The sequence below is a fragment of the Notolepis coatsorum genome (assembly GCF_963971535.1).
Source record: "Notolepis coatsorum genome assembly, chromosome: 17".
NCBI lineage: Eukaryota > Metazoa > Chordata > Actinopteri > Aulopiformes > Paralepididae > Notolepis > Notolepis coatsorum.
The window spans coordinates 70,491,171-70,512,289 of record NC_140181.1 but is presented as its reverse complement, the minus strand read 5'-3'; the positions used below and the strand labels follow the sequence as shown (position 1 = coordinate 70,512,289).

The window sequence follows — 21,119 nt, the reverse complement described above, 5'->3', positions numbered from 1 at the left end:
CGGCCAGTCCTTCATACCAGCGGCCATCAGGCTCCACAACAGTGGGCATGCAGGGACTGCTGCCAGACATCCAACTACTAGGAACCTAAAAGGACAATATACTACCTTATGCATACCGCACCTTATGTGAATACTGTATACTTCATCAGATCATAGCATTTAGCATTTTAGCATTTAGCCTTTTTAGATTATATATTAGATTAGATATAGATTACTGGATTATTAGATTATATATTGCATATATTAGCATTTAGTTTTTTTCCAGACTAATGCTAAATTATTTTTTATTTATTTATTAATTATTATTTATTTATTATTTGCCCTACAATAATAGTTACAATATATACTCTAATCCAATCATCAAAATGTAATCTATATATTAGATTAGATTTAGATTATCAGATTAGATTATATATTGTAACTATAGGCAACTATAATACCCTCATCTCGCGCCTTGTTGACCATGCACATGTCCAGAATTAATTATGTTATGTTAAGCATATTGATTTGTTATATTGTTTACACTGCTTTTTACTACCATGTACCTACCCTCCCCCCTCCTCCATGCTGCTATGATGCCTGAATTTCCCCAAGGGGATCAATAAAGGAATATTTTATTTTATCTTATCTTATTATGTGTATCAGATAATCAAACCAAGAGGTCTATAAAGATGTTAGATCCTAATATGAATAACTATGTGATTTAATGTTCTATGCCTTACCTTGACTTTGTCTATTTTGCAGCTATCTATTTTACAGTATGCTCATTTTATGTTTATTTTATGTCTTTATGCATTGCTCTTTATCTGCCAACTTTGTGCTAATTTTATGCTAGTTTAGTCTTCTTTTTTTTTTACTGCTGTAAAGCACTTTGAGCTGCAATTCTTGTATGAAAAGTGCTATACAAATAACGTTTATTATTATTATTATATTATTACTACAGCTAGACTACTAGTAAATCCAGACTACTACTGCTAGACTACTAGTAAATGGTAAATGGCTGCACTTTTTATCCAAATCGCTTTACAATTTGTTCCTCACATTTTACCCATTCACTTACACATTCACACACCGACAGTGGCAACCATGCACGGTGCCAACCTGCTCATCAGGAGCAATTAGGGGTTAAGTGTCTTGCTCAAGGACATTTTGACACGCTGCTCGGGAGGAGCGGGAATCGAACTGGATTACCAGACGACTGCTATACTTCCCGAGCCACTGTCGCCCTGCGTAAATTCAGACTGCTATACAGCTAAATTACTGTGTAACTTGTTTCCTGAAAGGTTTTGCCATTGTGATACTGTATATTGAATTTTGAACAGATTGCAGAATGGGTATACAGTATGGCTCAATACACACAATTGTTAAGGGGATGCAGACCAGAGAAATACTTTCGTCTTATTTACATCATACTGTATACTGTAATACAGGAGCCCTAGCTGAGTAAAAGTTCATCATATTCCTTTTTAGGTACAATATTGAGGCACAATAATATAACTTTTCAGGAAAAGAAATGCTCCTCGGATGTTAGCTTGGCATTTTGGTCAAAAGTGAGTTTCATGGGTTTATGTGGTATTTAACTCACATTTTAAGATACAATGGAAGCCCATGGCAGTGGTGAATCTTTTCAGTAATGGTAAAAAAAATTATTAGGCTGTAGAAAATACCAAGAATGGGCTATCTTTAAGTTTTCAAACCTTGAAAGATAGGTGGCAGTGTGGTGTTTGTTTCCTATATCAGTTAGTTCGTTAAGATAAATTAAGATACATTTTGGGGGCATTTCTGGTGCTGCTGAGACAGAAAGGCAATCTGAAAGAATTGAGATAGATGCAGCAAGGACGTTTGTGGATGTCAAGGAAATTACTGGAGAAGTATTACAATGAATTGAAAATGGGGGACCCTGTAAACAACGAAAGTCTTTCTGCATCCCCTGCATTGTGTGTATTGAGCTGTACTGTATTGTACCAATTCTGCAATCTGTTAATAAAGTTTTCAATCAATCAATCAATCAATCAATCAATCAATCAATGTGTACTGTAGAGGATGTTGAGAGAGGCTTTCTCAGATCCATACATATTTATTTATCATTATTATTATTATTATTATTATTATTATTATTATTGTTGTTGTTGTTGATAATAATAATAATAATAATTATTATTATAATAATAATAATAATAATAATAATAATAATAATAATAATAATAATAATAATAATAATAATAATAATAATAATAATAATAATAATAATAATAATAATAATAATAATATAATGATAACAACACCATTAATAATAACAATAATAATAATAATAACAATAATATGAATATTCTGAAGTACAGTATATCAATATTCTGAAGTATAAGTATATAAAGATAATACACACGCCGGTACAGTAGGTGGGGATATGCCACATAATTGTTTGCGATCCGCCTTTAAATCCAGAGAAGAAGAAGACGACGACCAGGAAGAGGCAGGGGAGGAATAGTGGAATATATAGTACGCACATAGAAATCAGTACGCAGTGTCCCTTCCATAATTAAATGGCAGTGTCCCGTTATTATTCTAGTTCAATAGCAGTGTCACGCATGGATCAACATTAGCCAGGTTCATTGCTCATGCTTGAGAACAAGTAATACCATCTATTATTGTCAGGTAAGTTAATGCATTGTGAATGTTTCGACATGAACCTTGCTAGCTATCTAGCTGTTTTGCAGCAGTGGCTAACCTATTACCCAGGTGACTTGCTGTAACTAAACAAGAGTGACTAACGTCCATGTGTTTTAATGGTGATTTCTATCCCCAGAGTAGAGCTTCCTGTCTGGTAAAATGTCATCTAGGAGGAGGAAGGGATCCTGGTCTTATGTTATGACCATAGTCCTGACTGTTCTTCTTCTGGAGTCAGTGGTTTTTACACAGGCTAAGGTAATTATTGGCAATATTGCATATTTTTAATGATACACACATTCTGATTACATTAGCTAAGTGTTTTCTTGAAATTCACAGAACTTTGAAGATGTGCGCTGCAAGTGTATCTGTCCGCCATACAGAAACATCACAGGTCACATCTACAACAGGAATGTATCCCAGAAAGACTGGTAAGAGCCTTAAAGACTCATTTCCACATGTTATTTCTCATTGCATTGACGAAAACCAATTCCAGCCCCATAAACAGGAGAGAATGAGACCTCACAGGGCTGAATTTATACTATTCACATTGCCTAATTACTATAGTGATAAACCAGCCCGGAAAGGGCTCTGTCGAGACCTGAACACACACAACACAACAGTCTCGGACAAACATATACCAGCTTTATTTGTTTGTCATGAGTTCATAGGATAGGAGCGATCTAGGAAGGAATCACTGTACATGCCCATACATGACCCAGTATTGGTGTCTTTAACTGCCATTAACTGACACAAGTCAGGTGATGAAACACAGCACTCAGGAACAAGATTAAACGAGTCACTCATGGATCAGATCCAGTACTGCACTTACAGTTTTTCACAATTGCTAAAACGCATTTCATGAAACTGCCCTCCCTTTTCCCAAAACTCTAAACACAAAACACCTTTCTCAAGCAAAACCTCACATTCTCTTTTCAAAACCAAACTCGCACCAAAACAGTTTCCCATTATGCTCAAAAGCAAACGTTGACACCAAAATCCCTCTCAAGGCCTGCAAAAATGTAAACAGTACTAAGCATCAACAACCAATGAAAGCCTATATTTTCTTTTATAATTCTATTCTATTGTGCTCAACTTAGTTCATATTTCATTTTATCTTACTCCACCTCTTTATTGTATTATCTGTCTGTTGATGTCTGTCCGCTAATGTCGCACCGAAAACGACCAAAGCAAATTCGAACTTGTATGTGAAAACTACCTTCTGATTCTGATTGAAAACACAATGTTCAGAATGTGAGAATGTTCTTTTTACAGTTTCACAACTGCCAGGACACATTTTTAGAAACCTTCTCATCTCTTCTCAAAATATATGTATTGGGCATTTACAGATTTGTGTGTTTCATAGAAATAGTATGTAAATTACCGTAAGAAAATGAAGAAAATAGTTATCACAACTCAATGCAAAAATGTGTAAACACTATCCATTACACACAACAATACATGTAAAAATGTAAAACACAATGTGATGTTGTTGTTTTTTACAGTAATTACATAACTCCACTATCCTTAGCAATATGTCACAGTTTTTTGTAAGCAATTTGAATACAGTAACAGTATACATAGTGCATTTGGAAACATGACCTATACATGTACGATATAGGCCTACTACTATACAGTAATGCATCTTGTACACATCCTTCTTGCCCCCCACCCCCAAAGAAGAAAAGAAAAGTCCTTCAGCAAACTGTGCACTCTGCACTGGCCTATAATAGGTGTGGTCACATCATTTGCAACAAGTGTCTTACATTTTGACCGTGTTTTATCAATGACACCAGGTGTGTTCATTGTGTTCAACTTTTGCTGACTGTGGCTATCATTTTGCATCACATGATGAGCTTCAATGTGCACATTTGATCAGAGATTTTTGCAACATGTGTTTTAGCAAGACAAAATGTGTTTAGACTTGTGAGAAAAGGGGATTGAGTTTTGTGAATTGTGTCTACAGGTGAAATGTTTTTATGGTTTCGGCAAATGGGGTCTAGTTTTATTTAATGTGTTTAGGGAACTGGTCATTTGGTTTTGGGTTTTAGTAATCGTGAAAAACTGTAATGCACATGCAAACACACAGCAAGTCCCGGAACCACTAGGGGGCTACACGCTAGACACCCGTATTACAAAAGAGGCAATGGAATAAAACCCCACCCTGTACGCCCACCTACTGTATACTGCACCTGTGTATACTGTGAACTTTACTTACTCATAGTATATATTCAGATTCTAAGTGTTTATTGACCATATTTATTGTAACATATAATATAACTGATCGGGTATACAGACCCTCATCTGCATTTTATATTACACTGTTTACTTGCTCATATGCTTATATTCAGAGTTAATTATATTGTTTACACTGTGCTTATTTTTTATCTTTACTATAATCTCTATTGCCTATATTTTTCTGTCTTCTACTATTCCCATGCCCATACCTGTATCTTATCTTATCTTGTTTTATCTTACATTGACTCGCCCAGATTCCCTCCTGATATTACAACCTAACACTAATAAAACAAGGGTAGGAAGGGATACAAAACCTACACATACACTAAACTAAACACGTATGATGGTTGGCGCTCATGGCACCGTCCGACTCCCCAGGGAAACAATAGCTGAGGTCGGGCAGAGAAAACAGCATGTGGCGGCAGGCCGAACGCTGAGACACAGGCCCACTCTCTGACTAAAGGACCAGCCTCCCTTCCTGACTTTGGAACGTCTCTCCTATCTCGTTATCTTCTTCCCCCCAGAGTGTACGAGTCCACCGGCTGCAGTCAGACACAGCAGTCAGACACGGCTCCTCAAAACGACTCTTTCACAGCCAAACTGTAGACCATAATAATAATACGACTTTATTTATATAGCACCTTTCATACGGGAACTGCAACCCAAAGTGCTTCACAGCGAATAGCATAACATAAACACAAAATGAGCATATATAAAACGACAAAGGCAATGCATAAAGTGCAGACATAAGAATAGACATAAATGAGCATGACATGGATAGAATAAAAGCTGTGCGATAAGAAGGCTCTTATTTACAGTACAATAAATCAATAAAATAGCCCTCATTTACAATACAATAATCACAGTGTTGATGTAATGAGTCTAAGCGGCACAGTGCATAAGATGTACCGGTAGTAAGAAATCAGTTCATGATCGCTCAACACGCCCCCCACAAACGTCTCCTACCACGATATTCCGCTGAGCATCAGTTACAGTAAGTATCAGTATTTATCAGTCGAGTCGCTGCTGCAGGGGTTGCAGAGTCACTGGGTGCTACAATGTGTGTGTGTGTGTGTTTTTTAGCACCTGCCTTCATGTGGTGGAGCCCATGCCAGTGCCTGGCCACGACGTGGAGGCCTACTGCCTGCTGTGTGAGTGCAAATACGAGGAGCGCAGCAGCAACACCATCAAGGTACGGCTGACTTTTTTTTGTATTATCTTTTTTCCCTCTCCTTTTCCGTTTTTCTCCCATCCCAATGTTAGTCGTTATGCCAATTCCCAATCCCCTTCCTGGTCGTTGCGCACTCTACCCCCTACCGTCGGTCTGGGAGGGCGGAGACTATCACATGCTTCCTCCGACACATGTGTACCCAGCCCATCGCTTCTTTTCACCTGGCAGCGCGGACTCTCACTGGGGGAGTGTAACGTGTGGAAGGGTCGCGTGAACACTTAAGGCAACCAACTTGCACTTCCGCGTTTCTCTGATTGGCCGAGCGCTAAGCTCCAGGAGAGAGGAGAGAGGCTGAAAACCTGCCGTTCTTGCCCGACTGATGGGAGCCGAATCCCGGATCCGATTTGTCTGATGAATACCCGCAAAACATGGAGGTCCCGAACGCATGGAAGTATTGATTGCGCCGTAACGAATCATTAAAAAAATATACCGTTAACTGGAATATGTTGTGCCTTTACACATATGTTGGATTATGTAATTGGTTTGTCATGACAAACAAATAAAAAAATCGCGATTTACCCGGTGGCTACAACAACACACAGTGACTACATGCATGACTGGGAGATTGGTTGAGGGAGGGAGGGGATCATTATTCCACACTTTGGACGACATAAAATGACCTTTTCAACCTCTCCGCTGTCGGTCGCCAGCTCAGAGAAGGTAGACCCACACTCCTATGCAGAGCTGCCTCTACAGCACACCTGTACAGCTTTGCCCTAAGTGCCTTTATAACTAACAGTTTACTGACCTCCGTGACGAAATTAGGTTGAAAGAAAACGTGGTAATAACTTCAAATTGCATGTAATTACATAGTATCACAAATAACCAAATATTAAGCTTGTCTGAACATTTATGAGTTATGCAGTGATGTAGTTATCAGAAAAGTAAACAGACCATCTTTTATGCGTAACTTAGGAAACCATACCTTTATAGCTGCATTCATTGTCGTTGCCATGGACACAGTAGGAAAAAACATGGCTGCACAGACGCTGTGAAGTGAAATTATTTATATTTTTTTGTTATTTTTGGTTCTTGGTTCTAAAGTACGCTAAAAAAGATATGGGGAACAATTAATGTAATTTTTTCAATATGTTAAAGTCCCCATGAAACGGCTAGCAAAATGCTATTTGATTTCACATATTTATGCGTTTCCTGTAAAAATAGGAAGCTAGGGAGGGACTTGCCTCGGATATTGATTGGCATTAACAGCCAATCAACCATGTGTTGAAATGGCAATAAACTATCTCTATCTATCTATCTATAGATCTATCTTCCATCCAGCCATCCAGCCATCCATCCTCCATCCTAGCAAGCTAATGTGAGCAACGTACGCTAGTAATGTTATGCAACATTAGTAATGTTAGCTAGCAGGGCCGAGCTCGGTTACAATGTGCTGTAAATGTGGACTCATCATCATCATCATCATCATCATCATTTATTTATTCGTACATGGAATTACCACAGTCCAACAGTACATATTCATATAATTCACCAAATACCATGGCCGAAAGGAACAGGAAGAAGAAAAAATCTTATATATATATATACCTGCCCCTACACACACACAACACACCGATAGACTTATTGTGTAAAACCAAACAGAATATACCCATTTTGCAAAAAATGGAAACATAAACACAACCAAATTAAATCAACATAAATAAACCCATTTTGTGTATCTATCAGTCAAACTACATATTTAGGTTAATTCATTTACACACACACACACACACACACACACTTATATAATGTATTATACTTCTATATACTATCTATTTTCTATTTCTATTTTTGTCATTCTAGAACGCATTTAATTGGACGCAAAATGAGTATACACCCCTGTGTGCAGGATGACTCATCAACATTTCTTTTGATAGTTTTCCAGGAAATTACAAACTCTAAAATACTATTAAAAATACCTACGAAACAACTTTTGTGTCATTGTTGGGACAGATACTGACGTATAAGTGACAATCAATGAAAGACATAATGTGATAAAAGCACATAAACAACATCTATTTTGATTTCACGGGGCCTTTAACCCTTTCACTATCACACTACAGAAGGTTAACCTTAACCGTCTATAGTGTGGTAGTGAAAGGGTTAACCTGTAGTGTGGTAGTGAAAGGGTTAACCTTCTGTAGTGTCACAGTGAAAGGGTTAAGGGAAAAGAATACAAGTGTAAAGGACGGTGAAACATCATCCTGTGTAGGAGTGTGAGCAGCAGCTGTGTCTTCCTGTCTTGTCGTCCCAGGTCACCATCATCATCTACCTGTCTGTGGTGGGCGCCCTGCTGCTCTACATGCTGTTCCTGCTCCTGGTGGACCCCCTCATCCGCAAGCGCGAGCCATACACCCAACCCCTGCACAATGAGGAGGATTCAGAGGTACACACACACACACACACACATTCTCTGAGATTATTGAGGGTGGGCCCTCATTTTCAATAATGCCAAGAGTACAATAGGCAAAAGAGAAATACAAAAATAACTAAAACAAAGCTAAATCACACAATAAGACACAATTACATTCAAAAACATTAAGATTTAAAAGCATATTTCTTTTAAATGTCCCAATGTTATCAAGGAGCACAAAATCTAAAAGCAGTCTTTCAGAGTTCTGAATTTACCCGAGGAACATGTGTGTAATCCAGTCCTGAGAGTCGGTTTGATAAGCTCCTACATTGAGGTCTAACAGTGAAGTAATGTTTGCAATTGGTTTAGGAGCACTTTGAAAATAAACATATACCAATGTTGATCTCAAGCAAAGTTTTTCATAGAGAGTAGAATGGTTGGTACTGTAGGTATCACTAGTAATACAATTTATAATAATATTTATTATTATTTAAACAACAAATTTATGTTTATTTTGCAGCAATTCTTTGTCGTTGCCGTCATCTTTAGTGTTACAGATTTCCCCATTCAAAACTACCACAGTGATCCTTTTATAGTTGGTGGTCTCTGGATGTGATGGGAGGTACTGTAGGTATCACTAGTAATACATCTAATAGCAGAGTGATATATATATACTGTAGGTATCACCAGTAATACATCTAAGAGCAGAGTGATATATATATACTGTAGGTATCACCAGTAATACATCTTTGATTTGATTTTATCTTTATTTATCTCGAACAACCATAAACACACAAATTTGTAATTAAAAAAAAAAGTACAAGTAAAATAAAATATATCTTCCTAGACATGGAAGCTATAATCAACATAGCTCAAGACAAATGGTTTTGTTCGAGAAGGGACAAAAAGAAGCAAAGCTTATCTGGTCCTGCCCCGTCCTTACAATATCATAATAATATGTAATAAGTTATTAATCAATATAAAAAAATTATATACTACAGCAAAAGATAAATAAATAATTACAAAAATACTAGTCACATTATTTTCAAGCTCCTCGAACTTATACTTGTCCAAGAATTCCTGTTTATATCTGCATTTAAACATTTCAATAGTATTACTTGTTTTTATTGCTAAATGGATACCCCACAAACTGAGATGCACTTGCTTTTGAGAGTTGTACGGACACTCAGTAGGTTGTTTTAAGAGCAGTCATATATGCTATACTGTAGGTATCACCAGTAATACATCTAAGAGCAGAGTGATATATATATATATACTGTACAGTAGGTATCATCAGTAATACATCTAAGAGCTGAGTGATATACTGTACATTAATATTAGTATTCCATGTAGGATGCTGTTTCCCGTGGCACAAAAAATTATTAGTCGCACTGTTGTGACCTAAGACATATACCCCAGGATTTCGCCCCAAGTGGCTTAAAGAGTTTACATGGCTATGGTATGACAAAACACGCAACGACATGTACTCTGTTTATTGTATGTACTCTGTTTATTGTATATTGCGGCCAATACCAGGCTTGTGTCTGCAACAGCCAATTCTAAACACAAGATGCTCACTGTCTACACCAAAAGCAAGCACCCGCTCCCTCCCCGCCACGTTCCAATGTGTTCGGTGAGGGGTGGCACCTAGGTTGAACGAGGGCATGACACAGATAGGGAAAAGTACCTTCTGTGTATGGAAGATCATAATTTTAAATATGTATTTAACTGGCATGTAACTCGACATCTTGCAAATGAGGGCAACCTCAACTTTTTTGAAATGAAATGAAATAAGGGTCAAGGGTTTTCTGTACAGAGTGAAATAAGCGACCAGCGGTCTTCCGTACTGTGCAAAAACAGGATTTTACGCTGTGAAACTGTATATACCGGTAAATAGTTTTTAATCAATCCAAAATGTTTATTACTCATGAACTGTTCATTTATGTTAATGTTTTTGGATGACGAGCAAACACCGTTTCATCTCTCTCATCCTCGGTCAGACAGCATATCATTTTCACTTGACATTTCAGAAATCTCCTGTTTCAAAGCATTATTGAACAAAAGCTGACCTATTCAACAAATTATGACCACTTAATAATTGTTTCATACAGGCTAAAATGCCTCACTTTTCATAGGTGCACCTTGCAAACTCTTGATGAGACAAATGCCTTGGTTGGGAATGGAATTTAAGAGAATGAAGATAACACAGATATAAATTGTATCTACAATCCATACGTTTTCATTTAACTATCAGTGGGAAAAGGCTATCTGTACACAACATCGTTGAGTATGGCATATGGTTAGTTTATATTAATCATTACGCCCACTCGATCGCTGTGTGAATACTGCGAACAATGATCTGCTTGTGTTTGGACATGGGCTCAGTTGGTCATTACGCAGACTTGGGTGCCGGGAGGGTAAACTAGATGGAGGGTAAAAAGATGTGGCCAACCAAACACAAGAGGAGGCAGAGATGATCATCAAGTTCAATAGAGCGTACATCAGCACTAAGGAGGAAACGCTGTTCACAAAATTGTAGTCCAAAAGAAGAATGGGTTGAAAGTAGGGATGCTCGATATTGGCTTTTTTACCGATACCGATATTGTCCAACTCTTAATTTCCGATACCGATATCAACCGATACCGATATATGAAGGGTCCCCCCCCCCCCCCCCCCCCAAAATGGAATAATTTCAGGTAATTAACATTATATATATCTTGTTGTGGAATTAACACAACATTATGCATACTTTTGACAATAAATAAAATCTGAATTTGTTCTTACTTGCTTGCCTGGGTAAATAAAGGTTATAGAAATATAAAATAAAAATCTAAACCAATACCGATATTTTCCGATATCACAATTTAATGCCGATATCGGCCGATAATATCGGTAGGCCGATAATATCGGACATCCCTAGTTGAAAGTGAACCCAACATATATAGCAATGATATGGCCTGTGTGCAATTTATCAGGGTTATTTTGGACAGACTGAAAAAGAGGACCGTGGAGAAAATCACTGCAGCTCCATATATCTCATTCATGATAAACGGGGACACATTTTTTTTTTCAATTATGTACTTCTGACACTGACTGAAAAACGAAATGTTAGTCTGAAGCACTGTATAAACTCACTCACTAACTCAGGGTGTTTCTGTCGTTTATTTTAGATTTCAACAGTTACGTTTTGTGTGTGTGTGTGTGTGTAGGAGATGCGTCCACCAGCAGATGGCGCCCAGGGCAGAGGCAACACAATGCTGGAGCGGGTGGAGGGGGCACAGCAGCGCTGGAAGAAACAGGTCCAGGAGCAGCGCAAGACTGTGTTTGACCGCCACAAGATGCTTAGTTAAACTCTATGGCTGATCTCAGACCAGGGCTAGAGCAGGTAACTCCCCCACCCCACCCAACAGTCACCAGCTGCATTGTTGACTACTAGTCCCCATGTCATTCAATGGATTTATCATTTTACTCAGTGTGTTTACAAACATTACATTAATATTAGTATTCCATGTAGGATGCCGTTTCCTGTTTACAGTAGCTGGGATATGACCATATCCTCCCAACTAGGACTGGACAATATATTCATCATTTATCATCTATCATTGTGATCGTATCCTGTTTGGGTATTTTCATATTGTGAATTATGACACATTATTTTGTTGTCTAAATTAAGAATAGAAAGCAAATATTGGGTCAAATATGATCACAAAATGATAGAATATTTTAGATTTGTCAACCAAATAGTTAATAGACTCTTCCCCTTACCATGCAGTCCAACATGATGAAAATCAAATGGATTGACATGTGACTTTCCATACCTAAGGGCAGATATATCTATATATTGCCCAGCCCTGTGAGACTCCTCAATAAGAAGCTGAGATATGGTGATATTAGCCAGGATACTAAACACCTTATATCCCATTTTACTGGGGCTTGCAGTCTGTGTAGCGTCTGTTTCCATGGGACTAACTGCAATATCCTGTTGACTCATTTATATGGGGATATTTGTGATCAAGACATGAACACCCTGTCCCAACTAAGACCTTAATCCTTTCACTACCACACTACAAATAATAATAATTCATTTAATTTATATAGCGCTTCTCAATGACCCGAAGTCGCTGACAATAGTCGGGAGCAAAGTAAAAACGAAGAAACAAAAACAAAGAAACAAAAACAAAAGGAAGATGAGACCATGGGGGGAACAGGGAAGACAGCATGATAGCACACAGAAGGTTAACCTTTCACTACCACACTACAGAAGGTTAACCCTTTCACTACCACACTACAGACGGTTATCACTACCACACTACAGACTGTTAACAGTGTGTGGTAGTGAAAGGGTTAATCTTCTGTAGTGTGGTTGTGAAAGGGTTAACCCTTTGTCATGTGGCAGTGAAAGGGTTAACCATTTGGTAGTGTGGTAGTGAAAGGGTTAACGGCAATATTAGCTAGTATATGGAATATTAACGTGTCTGTAAACACACTCATTTAGGAGCTTATTTAAAGCCACGTAGCGAAAGTGGCGGTTCTCACTTGCTAGCCTGCACAATGTGAACGGATTCAAAGTCCAACTCATCTCAATAATTTTAGCGAGCTCGATAAGCTATGGCTGTCCCAGGGACCAGCTAGGAAACACTACATAACGGTTCTTGATCACTCTCATGATGGGAGTTGTTGGTTATTATTATTTAACAAGTTGTTGAATCACTTGAGCAGTTTTGTATTATTGTGAATGAATGGTCGTGTCACTGTCACCCTGCTTATTATAAGCTATACCCAAGCAATGCACTCTTGATGGTTAAGCACTGCGTAGAAATATTAGTTCTTCAGCCCGCTGCTTGTAGTGTGCTCAGCGTGTTTTGGTATCGTTTGCACTGACCCGACAAATGAGAGGAATATTTATTTGTCTCGTACTTGCGTTGATATTGCCTGCCAGGGTGGGAATTTTAACGCCAGCCAATTGCTGGTGAATTTAGTTTGTTGCTGGTAAGTTTGTCTTCTCCACTGCTTACGCAGGTAAACCCACCAGTCTATCTTCTCCTCTAAAGCGCAACCTGGTTTGTCTATATTAATCAACCTGGTAAAAAAAAAAAATTAATGGTGGATGAAAACGTAATTTATTTTCCGTTGCTTCCACCACAAGCCGTCTCTAGAGGAGTTGACCCTGCAAATGGAGAGTGTGTTCCACATCACTAAGGCTGATGATGATTGTGTGGTTGTGTGGCAACACACTGGGATTCCTCATGGCTTTGAATGACGTCACCCCAGTGTGTGTCAGTGAATTCCCCCTCAGATTCTATTACTACTGAAACTCTCGCATGAGGAGCCTTTAGTCCCAGGAAGGCCGCTCTGGCCTGCGTCACCTCCAGTCACGCGGGAGGAGAACCGGGGTACATTATTTTGTACGATTATTTATTTATGAAAGTTTGCATTGTGTGCCACAGAACCATTCGCACCCGTTGTTCTGGACATTATGTCACAACGACAGGTCTGGTTACTATGGTATCGTCTTTTAATACATTTTTGAACTGTCTTTTTGTTCCCGTTTTGTATTTATGTTTTGTAATTCCAGTCTGACTGGACGATCATGTTACACCGAATGTCTTTGCTTATGTCAATGTATTCTGCTCCTCGGCATACAATAAAATAACTCTCTGGTTGAGCTTAAAGTGTGTCTTGGTTTGTCTGAATATTCATCAGTTTGTCTGTGGACACCAGTACTGTTGACCGACACTGGGGGGCAACAAAGTACATCTTATGTGGTGCCTCCACCTTCTCCGTATTGTAATTCAAGACGTTGGTTGGTTGAGAAGAACATAACTCTCCCTCCCCCCTTCATCACAATACATTTAACAGTATTGCCGTCCTCAGTTTGGTATGGTGTTTACTTAGTTGTGGTATGGTTGGTGTTTGGTTGTGGGGAGAATCACGTCGGTAGTTAAAATTCCTGATATAGTGAGGGTCATGTCCTGTCAATTTGGGGGGATTGTTTTGTTCCAAGCCACTGTTATGTCTAAACCACACACACACACACACACACCTATCCAGTTGACATAGAGAGATGTAAACCTGTTGTATAAGGGCTTGGCACGGTGAAGCTGACCATCCCTAGAGCTCTCTTTAATAATTTCTTGCTGTTTCGCGTTGCCCTCATCCAGCCCCATCGAGAATCTAAACAGTGCCCCTGTCTGCTTAGCGTCACACAAATACACTGTGGCTGACAGACAGGATGTGGAGAGCAGGAACATCCATCCTCATCGGTCCTTCCTTTCCGCTTCTCTCAGACCAGGTTGCTGCTCGACCAGCTGGTTAAGATAAGAACTGAATTCTTCTCCTGTTGGGAGGAACCTGGCTGTCGTCAGCAGCAGAAAACGACCATCATACAGCTGTATGTTTATAGAAACGATTATAGAAACAATCATACAGCTGTATGTTTATAGAAACGATCATACAGCTGTATGTTTATAGAAATGATCATACAGATGTATGTTTATAGAAACCATCATACAGCTGTATGTTTATAGAAACCATCATACAGATGTATGTTTTTTTTTTTGTATCCACTTTTTCTCCCATTTTCTATTTTCTCCCATCCCAATTTCGTATCATCCAATTCAACCCTCCCCTGTCACGAACGCTGTTTCTTGCCTCCCACAAGCCGGCTGCAATGTGGACTAAGTCATACATAGCACAAGTCCCCTCCGGTACTTGAGGTAACAGCAGTCTCATCTTTTCACCTGCGCAGCTCGATCTCTCAGTGGCGAGGAGTAACGCGTGGGAGGCTCACGCTGCCCCCGACACTTCCTGATTCTACTGCGCAGGCGCACCAACCGACCTGTAGGAGTCGCTGTCCACAACGCCCGATCCCCACCCATCAGTTTCCCACCCTCTAATACTGCCAATTGTATTAGTACGGACGACCAGCCAAACTGAAAACAATGTGGAGAGCTGGATTCGAACACGCAAACCCAGCGTCTCTACATTGGTGGCGAGTGCCTTGCCCACTACACCACCTAGCCGCCCTATATACAGATGTATGTTTATAGAAACCATCATACAGCTGTATGTTTATAGAAACCATCATACAGCTGTATGTTTATCACAAAGAACAATCAATGGTAAGAGGTTGAACAAATTAGATTAGATTCAAATGTATTGATTCAAATTAGATTCAAATGTATTGCACAAGTACAGTACCACGAAAAGAAGTTCGGCATCCAACCAGAGAGCAAATGTAACAGCAATATACAATGTACACATGATTAAACTGGGTACAAAATATAGAAATGTACTGAGTGTAGTGCTAATCAGATGTATGTGCAGAGTTGTAGTATAATATGTACAGTAATACAGGTATATATGGTACAGTATGGTAGTAGTCATACTGGCCATCAGCGTAACTAGTAAGAGTAGGATATGTACAGATATAAATCTAATATCTACAGATATGTACAAGGATTATGTGCAGGTAATAACGGTAACAAATAAAATAACAGAACACTAAATGAAAAGCTGCTCTAGATTGTCTATTATTATTTACATATTGGTATTGATGACAGATTTACAGGTGTCCATGGGGGCGTGTCAGTTTACTTTCGGTTGCTTCAAGACCCCCCACCGCCGAACTCCTTCCTCCCCTTCTCTGTGCTCTTGCTTGCCCCTCCTGCCCCACTCCTCAACCCCTACCCCCGCAGACCACCCCCCCCCCCCCCCTTTCCCACCACCTCCCATCCCCAAGCATGGCCAGTCGGTGGGCTGCAGTCTATATTTAAACTACGGAGGGGCCAACTGCTGCAGTGGCTCCAGGCTCCTATCATTTTTCCCTGCCTGCTGTACTTTTACATCAGAAGCCCTCGGCCACCAGGAGAGGCCTGTGGCAGCGTGAGACGGACCGAGTCAGGGAGAGAAGAACGGGAGAGGGTTGGTGGAGGGACACACACACAAACGCAGGACCCAAAGGATTTGGCGCCCCGGAGGGCCCCCCTGACGACACGGAGTTCTATCGTATCTCGGTTGTGGAATATTCTGTGAGAGGACCCATTTCTCTGGGGATAAGGAGTTTGTGACTCAAGTGGAGTCAAGATGGCGGCCAACGGAGACGTGGCCAAGCCGGTCATCCTGAACGAAGAGGAGCTGAAGAGGAAGCAGAGGGAGAAGCTGAAGAAGCTGCAGGCCACGGGAGGAAACCCTCGACCCGCCCGCTCCCTCTTCTGCTTGAACCTGAAGAACCCCTTTCGCAAGGCCTGCATCAGCATTGTGGAGTGGAAGTATCCTTCATGCTGCATTGTGCTAATACACACACATACACACATTAGCACACGTTAGCACACTCACACTAGCATGCGCGCGCACACACACACACACACACTCACGCTAGCACATTCCCAGCAGTGTTTGATATGCATACTTTAGCCTACAAAGTAACACCTTGTTGTAGAGATTATCACACACAATATACAGATCAGGAGTGTGAAGGGGTATTGTTTTGAACACACAGTCTACTGTATGTAGTATGTAGTGAATTCAGGACACCTCTAGTGGTCAAGCTACAGATCGAGAAAGCTTTGCTGTGTACAGTAAGTGTGACAGCTGTCGGTCCACCTGTGACGCTCACGGTCCAGGCCTCTGCTGAGCGGCTCCCTGCGGTGTTAAGACTTCTGTTATGTGTCTGGTCACCCTGGTCTTGTCACCGGGCCGCCCGCTTAACCCCCACTATTTACAGCTGACTGACAGAAACAATTAATGAAGCCCCCTTCATTTAGTGATAAGTGTCCTGGCTGGTGCTCGTTCTGTTTTTAAAGCGGAGAGAGTAGCAAGAGCTCAGTAGGGCTCGAGGAAGACCTGCTGGTTCTGTTGGGGGGGCTTTCCACATCGCCTTTAGACAGAAGTCCCGTCTCCCAAATAGCTCACAGATATATATATACACATTAGTTCTGGGATAAACTAGAGGATGATGATGACAGAGTTAACGTTGCATGTTGTGGGTGTTGTATTCGATTTCAATTATTGATAAAGTGCATCCAGTTACAGCGGTCTGAATTTAACAGCTTTTGAGGAAGGGGAGGGAGGGGGGTTAAGGAGTTGTTTTGCCTTAGAGCCTTGTTTTTCAAAGAACGAGTGTTATTTTTGGGGTGAGCTTTCATCTAATGGGATTTGCATTGTTGTTCATCGTCTTATTGTTGTTATCTGGGTTGTTTCTTTTGAGCGTCTTTGAGCATTTGGAAAAGTGCTATATAAATCTGATGTATTATTATTATTGCACAACCAAGTGAGACTATAGTTTCAGTAGTATTTCCATCACACTGCTATGTGTTCCCAAAACACAGGCTTCAGGCATTCAAAACTAGGAATGCCACAAAAATATAATTGTTTTTATTTTTATAATTTCTTAACTTAATTTGTATTCCCTATTCCAAAGCGCACAGAGCCATCTTTGGAATAGATGCACGTAATACAGTAGAAATAACGTAGTGTCCCATCTTGATTAGTGTTGTGTGTCTATATTCTGGGGGTCTGCAGCTGTCCTGTGGCATCACAGAGAGACATGATGCTGAGCTAGCAGGGGAATTTGCCTCCCCCTGTGGACAGGAATGGACGCATACAGGCAGGATTACACTCTGGCTGTCCCGGCTGACGGGCTGTTGTGAGGATGGGGTTTCAGTCGTCTAGTGACCACTGCTGCTGCGCTGCTGTTAGGTAACAAGCAGTGATGTTTTAGATGAAAGAGTTTGTCAATATGATGTGGTCTTATAATGTGTGCCACACTGAGACTTGTGGACATTTTCAGATAATGAGATGGAAAGTTTGGGAAGTTTGTGCTCCAACAGCCAGAGACGAGGTGCTGCCATCAGATACATTCAAGTGTCATGCTTCAGATCAGATAATGAAACTGGCCATTTACCCTCTCAAACTGACCATTTACCCTCTCAAACTGACCATTTGCCCTCTTTACCCTCTCAAATTGACCATTTACCCTCTCAAACTGACCATTTACCCTCTTTACCATCTCAAACTGACCATTTACCCTCTCAAACTGACCACTGGCCATTTACCCTCTCAAACTGACCATTTACCCCCTTTACCATCTCAAACTGACACTGGCCATTTACCCTCTCAAACTGACCACTGACCATTTACCTTCTCAAACTGGCCATTTACACTCAAACTGGCCATTTACACTCAAACTGATCATTTACCCTCTGAAACTGATAATTTACCTTCTCAAACTGATCATTTACACTCTCCAACTGATCATTTACACTCTCCAACTGACAATTTGCCCTCTGAAACTGACCATTTACACTCAAACTGATGATGTACCCTCTGAAACTGATTATTTACCCTTTCAAATTGGCCATTTACACTCAAACTGATAATTTACTCCCTTAAACTGGCCATTTACCCTCTCAAGCTGAACATTTACCCTGTGAAACTGATCATTTACCCTTTCAAACAAACTGACCATTAACCTTCTCAAACGGACCATTAAAGGTCAAGATATACTTCTATGTTGGCTGTCGCAGCTCTACGACCATCATACCTACACATTGTCGCTCAGTTACATTTCTGTCCAGCTGCATGTAGGTCTCTCCAAGGCTCTCGGCGCTACCCATGGCGAAGCATCAGTGCCACTTTGATGTTAGAGTATAAAGTACACTTTACCTTCTCAAACAACTGGCCATTTACCTTCTCAGACTGACACCTGACCCACATTGCTAGATTAGATTAAATGTATAGGGAGGTGTAGTCTGACGTCATTGGTTGTTCCACCCGTATAGGGATTCATCATTGGGAAAATGGATTATTGGCTATTGTAACAATTCTGCCGCATGGAAATTGACAAGCTTCCATTTTTTGCACAAAATGAGTTCCCTTCTATCACTAACATTATTGTTTAAGCATTTTTGGTTGAAATAAAGGTAGTTATAAGGTTTTTAATTTGTCATAAAAAAAAGAACTACAATTACCAGTAGACAGCCTGTTCAGTAGCCAGTAGGCAGCCTGTTAGGCTGTCGCCTAATCAACGTCACGGCAAGCTGATATCAAGCTAGCTAGCTAGCTAACGTTAAGATTACCTAGCTAAACGTACTAGACGTTAGCAATGTCTACTGTCGTGAACCATTTCAAATTGGGGCATGTAGAGGAGTTTCGGGAACGAGTAAAATGTGCAGGTCCTCTTCTCAGACCTGTGCACTGCACGCATCATGCCGGCTAGCAAGCTAGCTAGCTACACGGCTCGGCCCACTGATACCACGATAGCTAACTAACGTTACCGTTACAAGCTCAAAAACCTTATAACTACTACTGTCGTGTCCATAAGTTCCCTGTCAGAATACATTGTTTGTGAGGACAAAAGTATACAAAGACGAGAGAACCATTTTAAATCGGGCATGTGGAGGATTTTCGGGAATGGCTAGCAAGCTACTAACGTTATATAAAAAACAATAACGTTATAAACTATACACAATATGTACAACGAAACAATGATTTATATGAGTATTTACAGTGATTTGATATGCAGCGAAATAACGTTATACGATTTAAATTATAAATAATTTTTTTTTTAAATGGTGGTTGGTGAAACAGATACTAGCAACAGATTCAGGGTCAGTTATTTTCCCATTGTACGCTTATGGAATGTAAGGGAAATCTGATCCTAGGTCTGCGACTAAAGCCAGGAGGCTACGCGCCAAACGGCAGTGTATCTCCCAGTGAACGAAAACATAAACGTTATTTTGCTACCTTTACGATTAATTGCGAATATTTTCATGTTGAGCTGTAGATTGTGGATGAATACGCACAGAATGGTACACCATGCCAATATCCATGCTTTATTTCTTTTAAACTAGCCAATTTAGAAATGGGCAATGGGGAAATACATTAAGTGGAACAGAGGGTGGAACAGGAAAAAACGAAAATGACGTAACCACTACACCTCCCTATTGTCATTGCACAAGTACTACTGAGTACAACAACATTAAGTATAGATACGTTTTGTTTACCACTCTTTTTTACATGTACATAGTGACTTCAAATATGAATACAACGTCTGTATTCATGTGTAGAACTATTTTATTGCACTGTAAAAAAAACTGTGATTTTATATGTCTGCACTTTATGTGCTCATTTTATGTCTATACTATTTTATTGCACTGCACTATTGCACTATTTTACTCTGTCTATTCTTTTTATTTTTAATCCCAATTTAGTCGCTATGCCAATTCCCCCCTCCCCTACCTGGTTGTTGTGGGCATATGCCCCCTACTGGTCGGTCTAGGGACCCCTGAGGTCTACCACATGCTTCCTCCGACACATGCGGAGACAGTCAGCGGCTCTCATTTCACCTGGCAGCGAGGACTCTCATTGGTGAAGTGTAACACGTGGGAGGTCACGCTGCCTTCACCACTTCCTGTCTTTTGCTGTGCAGGCGCCCAGACCTGACCTGTAGGAGTCGCTGTCCACAACGCCAGATTACCACCCATTAACTTCCCTCCCGCTAACTCACCCAAACGAGTTAGTATAACGGCTGGCCCAAGCCGGAGGCAATGCTGACACCCGGATTTGAGACCGGAGTCTCTCGCATTGGTGACGAGCGCAATCTCCGCTGCGCCACCCAGCCGCTTACTG

The 21,119-nt window shown here is 40.2% G+C and overlaps 2 protein-coding genes across 3 annotated transcripts in view; both read left to right on the top strand.

The window, feature by feature from the left end:
* Nucleotides 1–2,478: 2,478 nt before the first annotated feature.
* On the top strand, nt 2,479–14,150 carry tmem9 (transmembrane protein 9). 2 transcript variants are annotated; one of them, XM_084333876.1, is made up of 6 exons: nt 2,479–2,655; nt 2,812–2,925; nt 3,007–3,098; nt 5,989–6,097; nt 8,391–8,522; nt 11,699–14,150. In XM_084333876.1, exons 2-6 carry the CDS (start codon nt 2,830–2,832, stop codon nt 11,837–11,839), a joined length of 570 nt encoding a protein of 189 aa, XP_084190002.1. In that variant the 5' UTR covers nt 2,479–2,655; nt 2,812–2,829; the 3' UTR covers nt 11,840–14,150. The 2 variants fall into 2 exon arrangements, with proteins under 2 accessions (XP_084190002.1, XP_084190001.1); XM_084333875.1 differs by having other exon boundaries at nt 2,807–2,925.
* Nucleotides 14,151–16,574: 2,424 nt separating this feature from the next.
* The window catches only part of LOC311244077 (dihydropyridine-sensitive L-type skeletal muscle calcium channel subunit alpha-1-like), a gene marked incomplete at both ends in the record, with an annotated part of 51,293 nt that continues 46,748 nt past the window's right edge, over nt 16,575–21,119 (top strand). Inside the window, one exon of the mRNA XM_084333488.1 lies at nt 16,575–16,759. Within this exon, the coding sequence (XP_084189614.1) occupies nt 16,575–16,759 (185 nt within the window). The remainder of the gene's footprint in view (nt 16,760–21,119) is intronic.

Coding starts and splice junctions, on each gene's coding strand:
- tmem9 (XM_084333876.1), top strand. CDS start 2,830: ATGTCATCTAGGAGGAGGAAGGGATCCTGGTCTTATGTTATGACCATA. Junction 3,099..5,988: donor AATGTATCCCAGAAAGACTG/GTAAGAGCCTTA, acceptor TGTGTTTTTTAG/CACCTGCCTTCATGTGGTGG. Junction 6,098..8,390: donor GCAGCAGCAACACCATCAAG/GTACGGCTGACT, acceptor TTGTCGTCCCAG/GTCACCATCATCATCTACCT.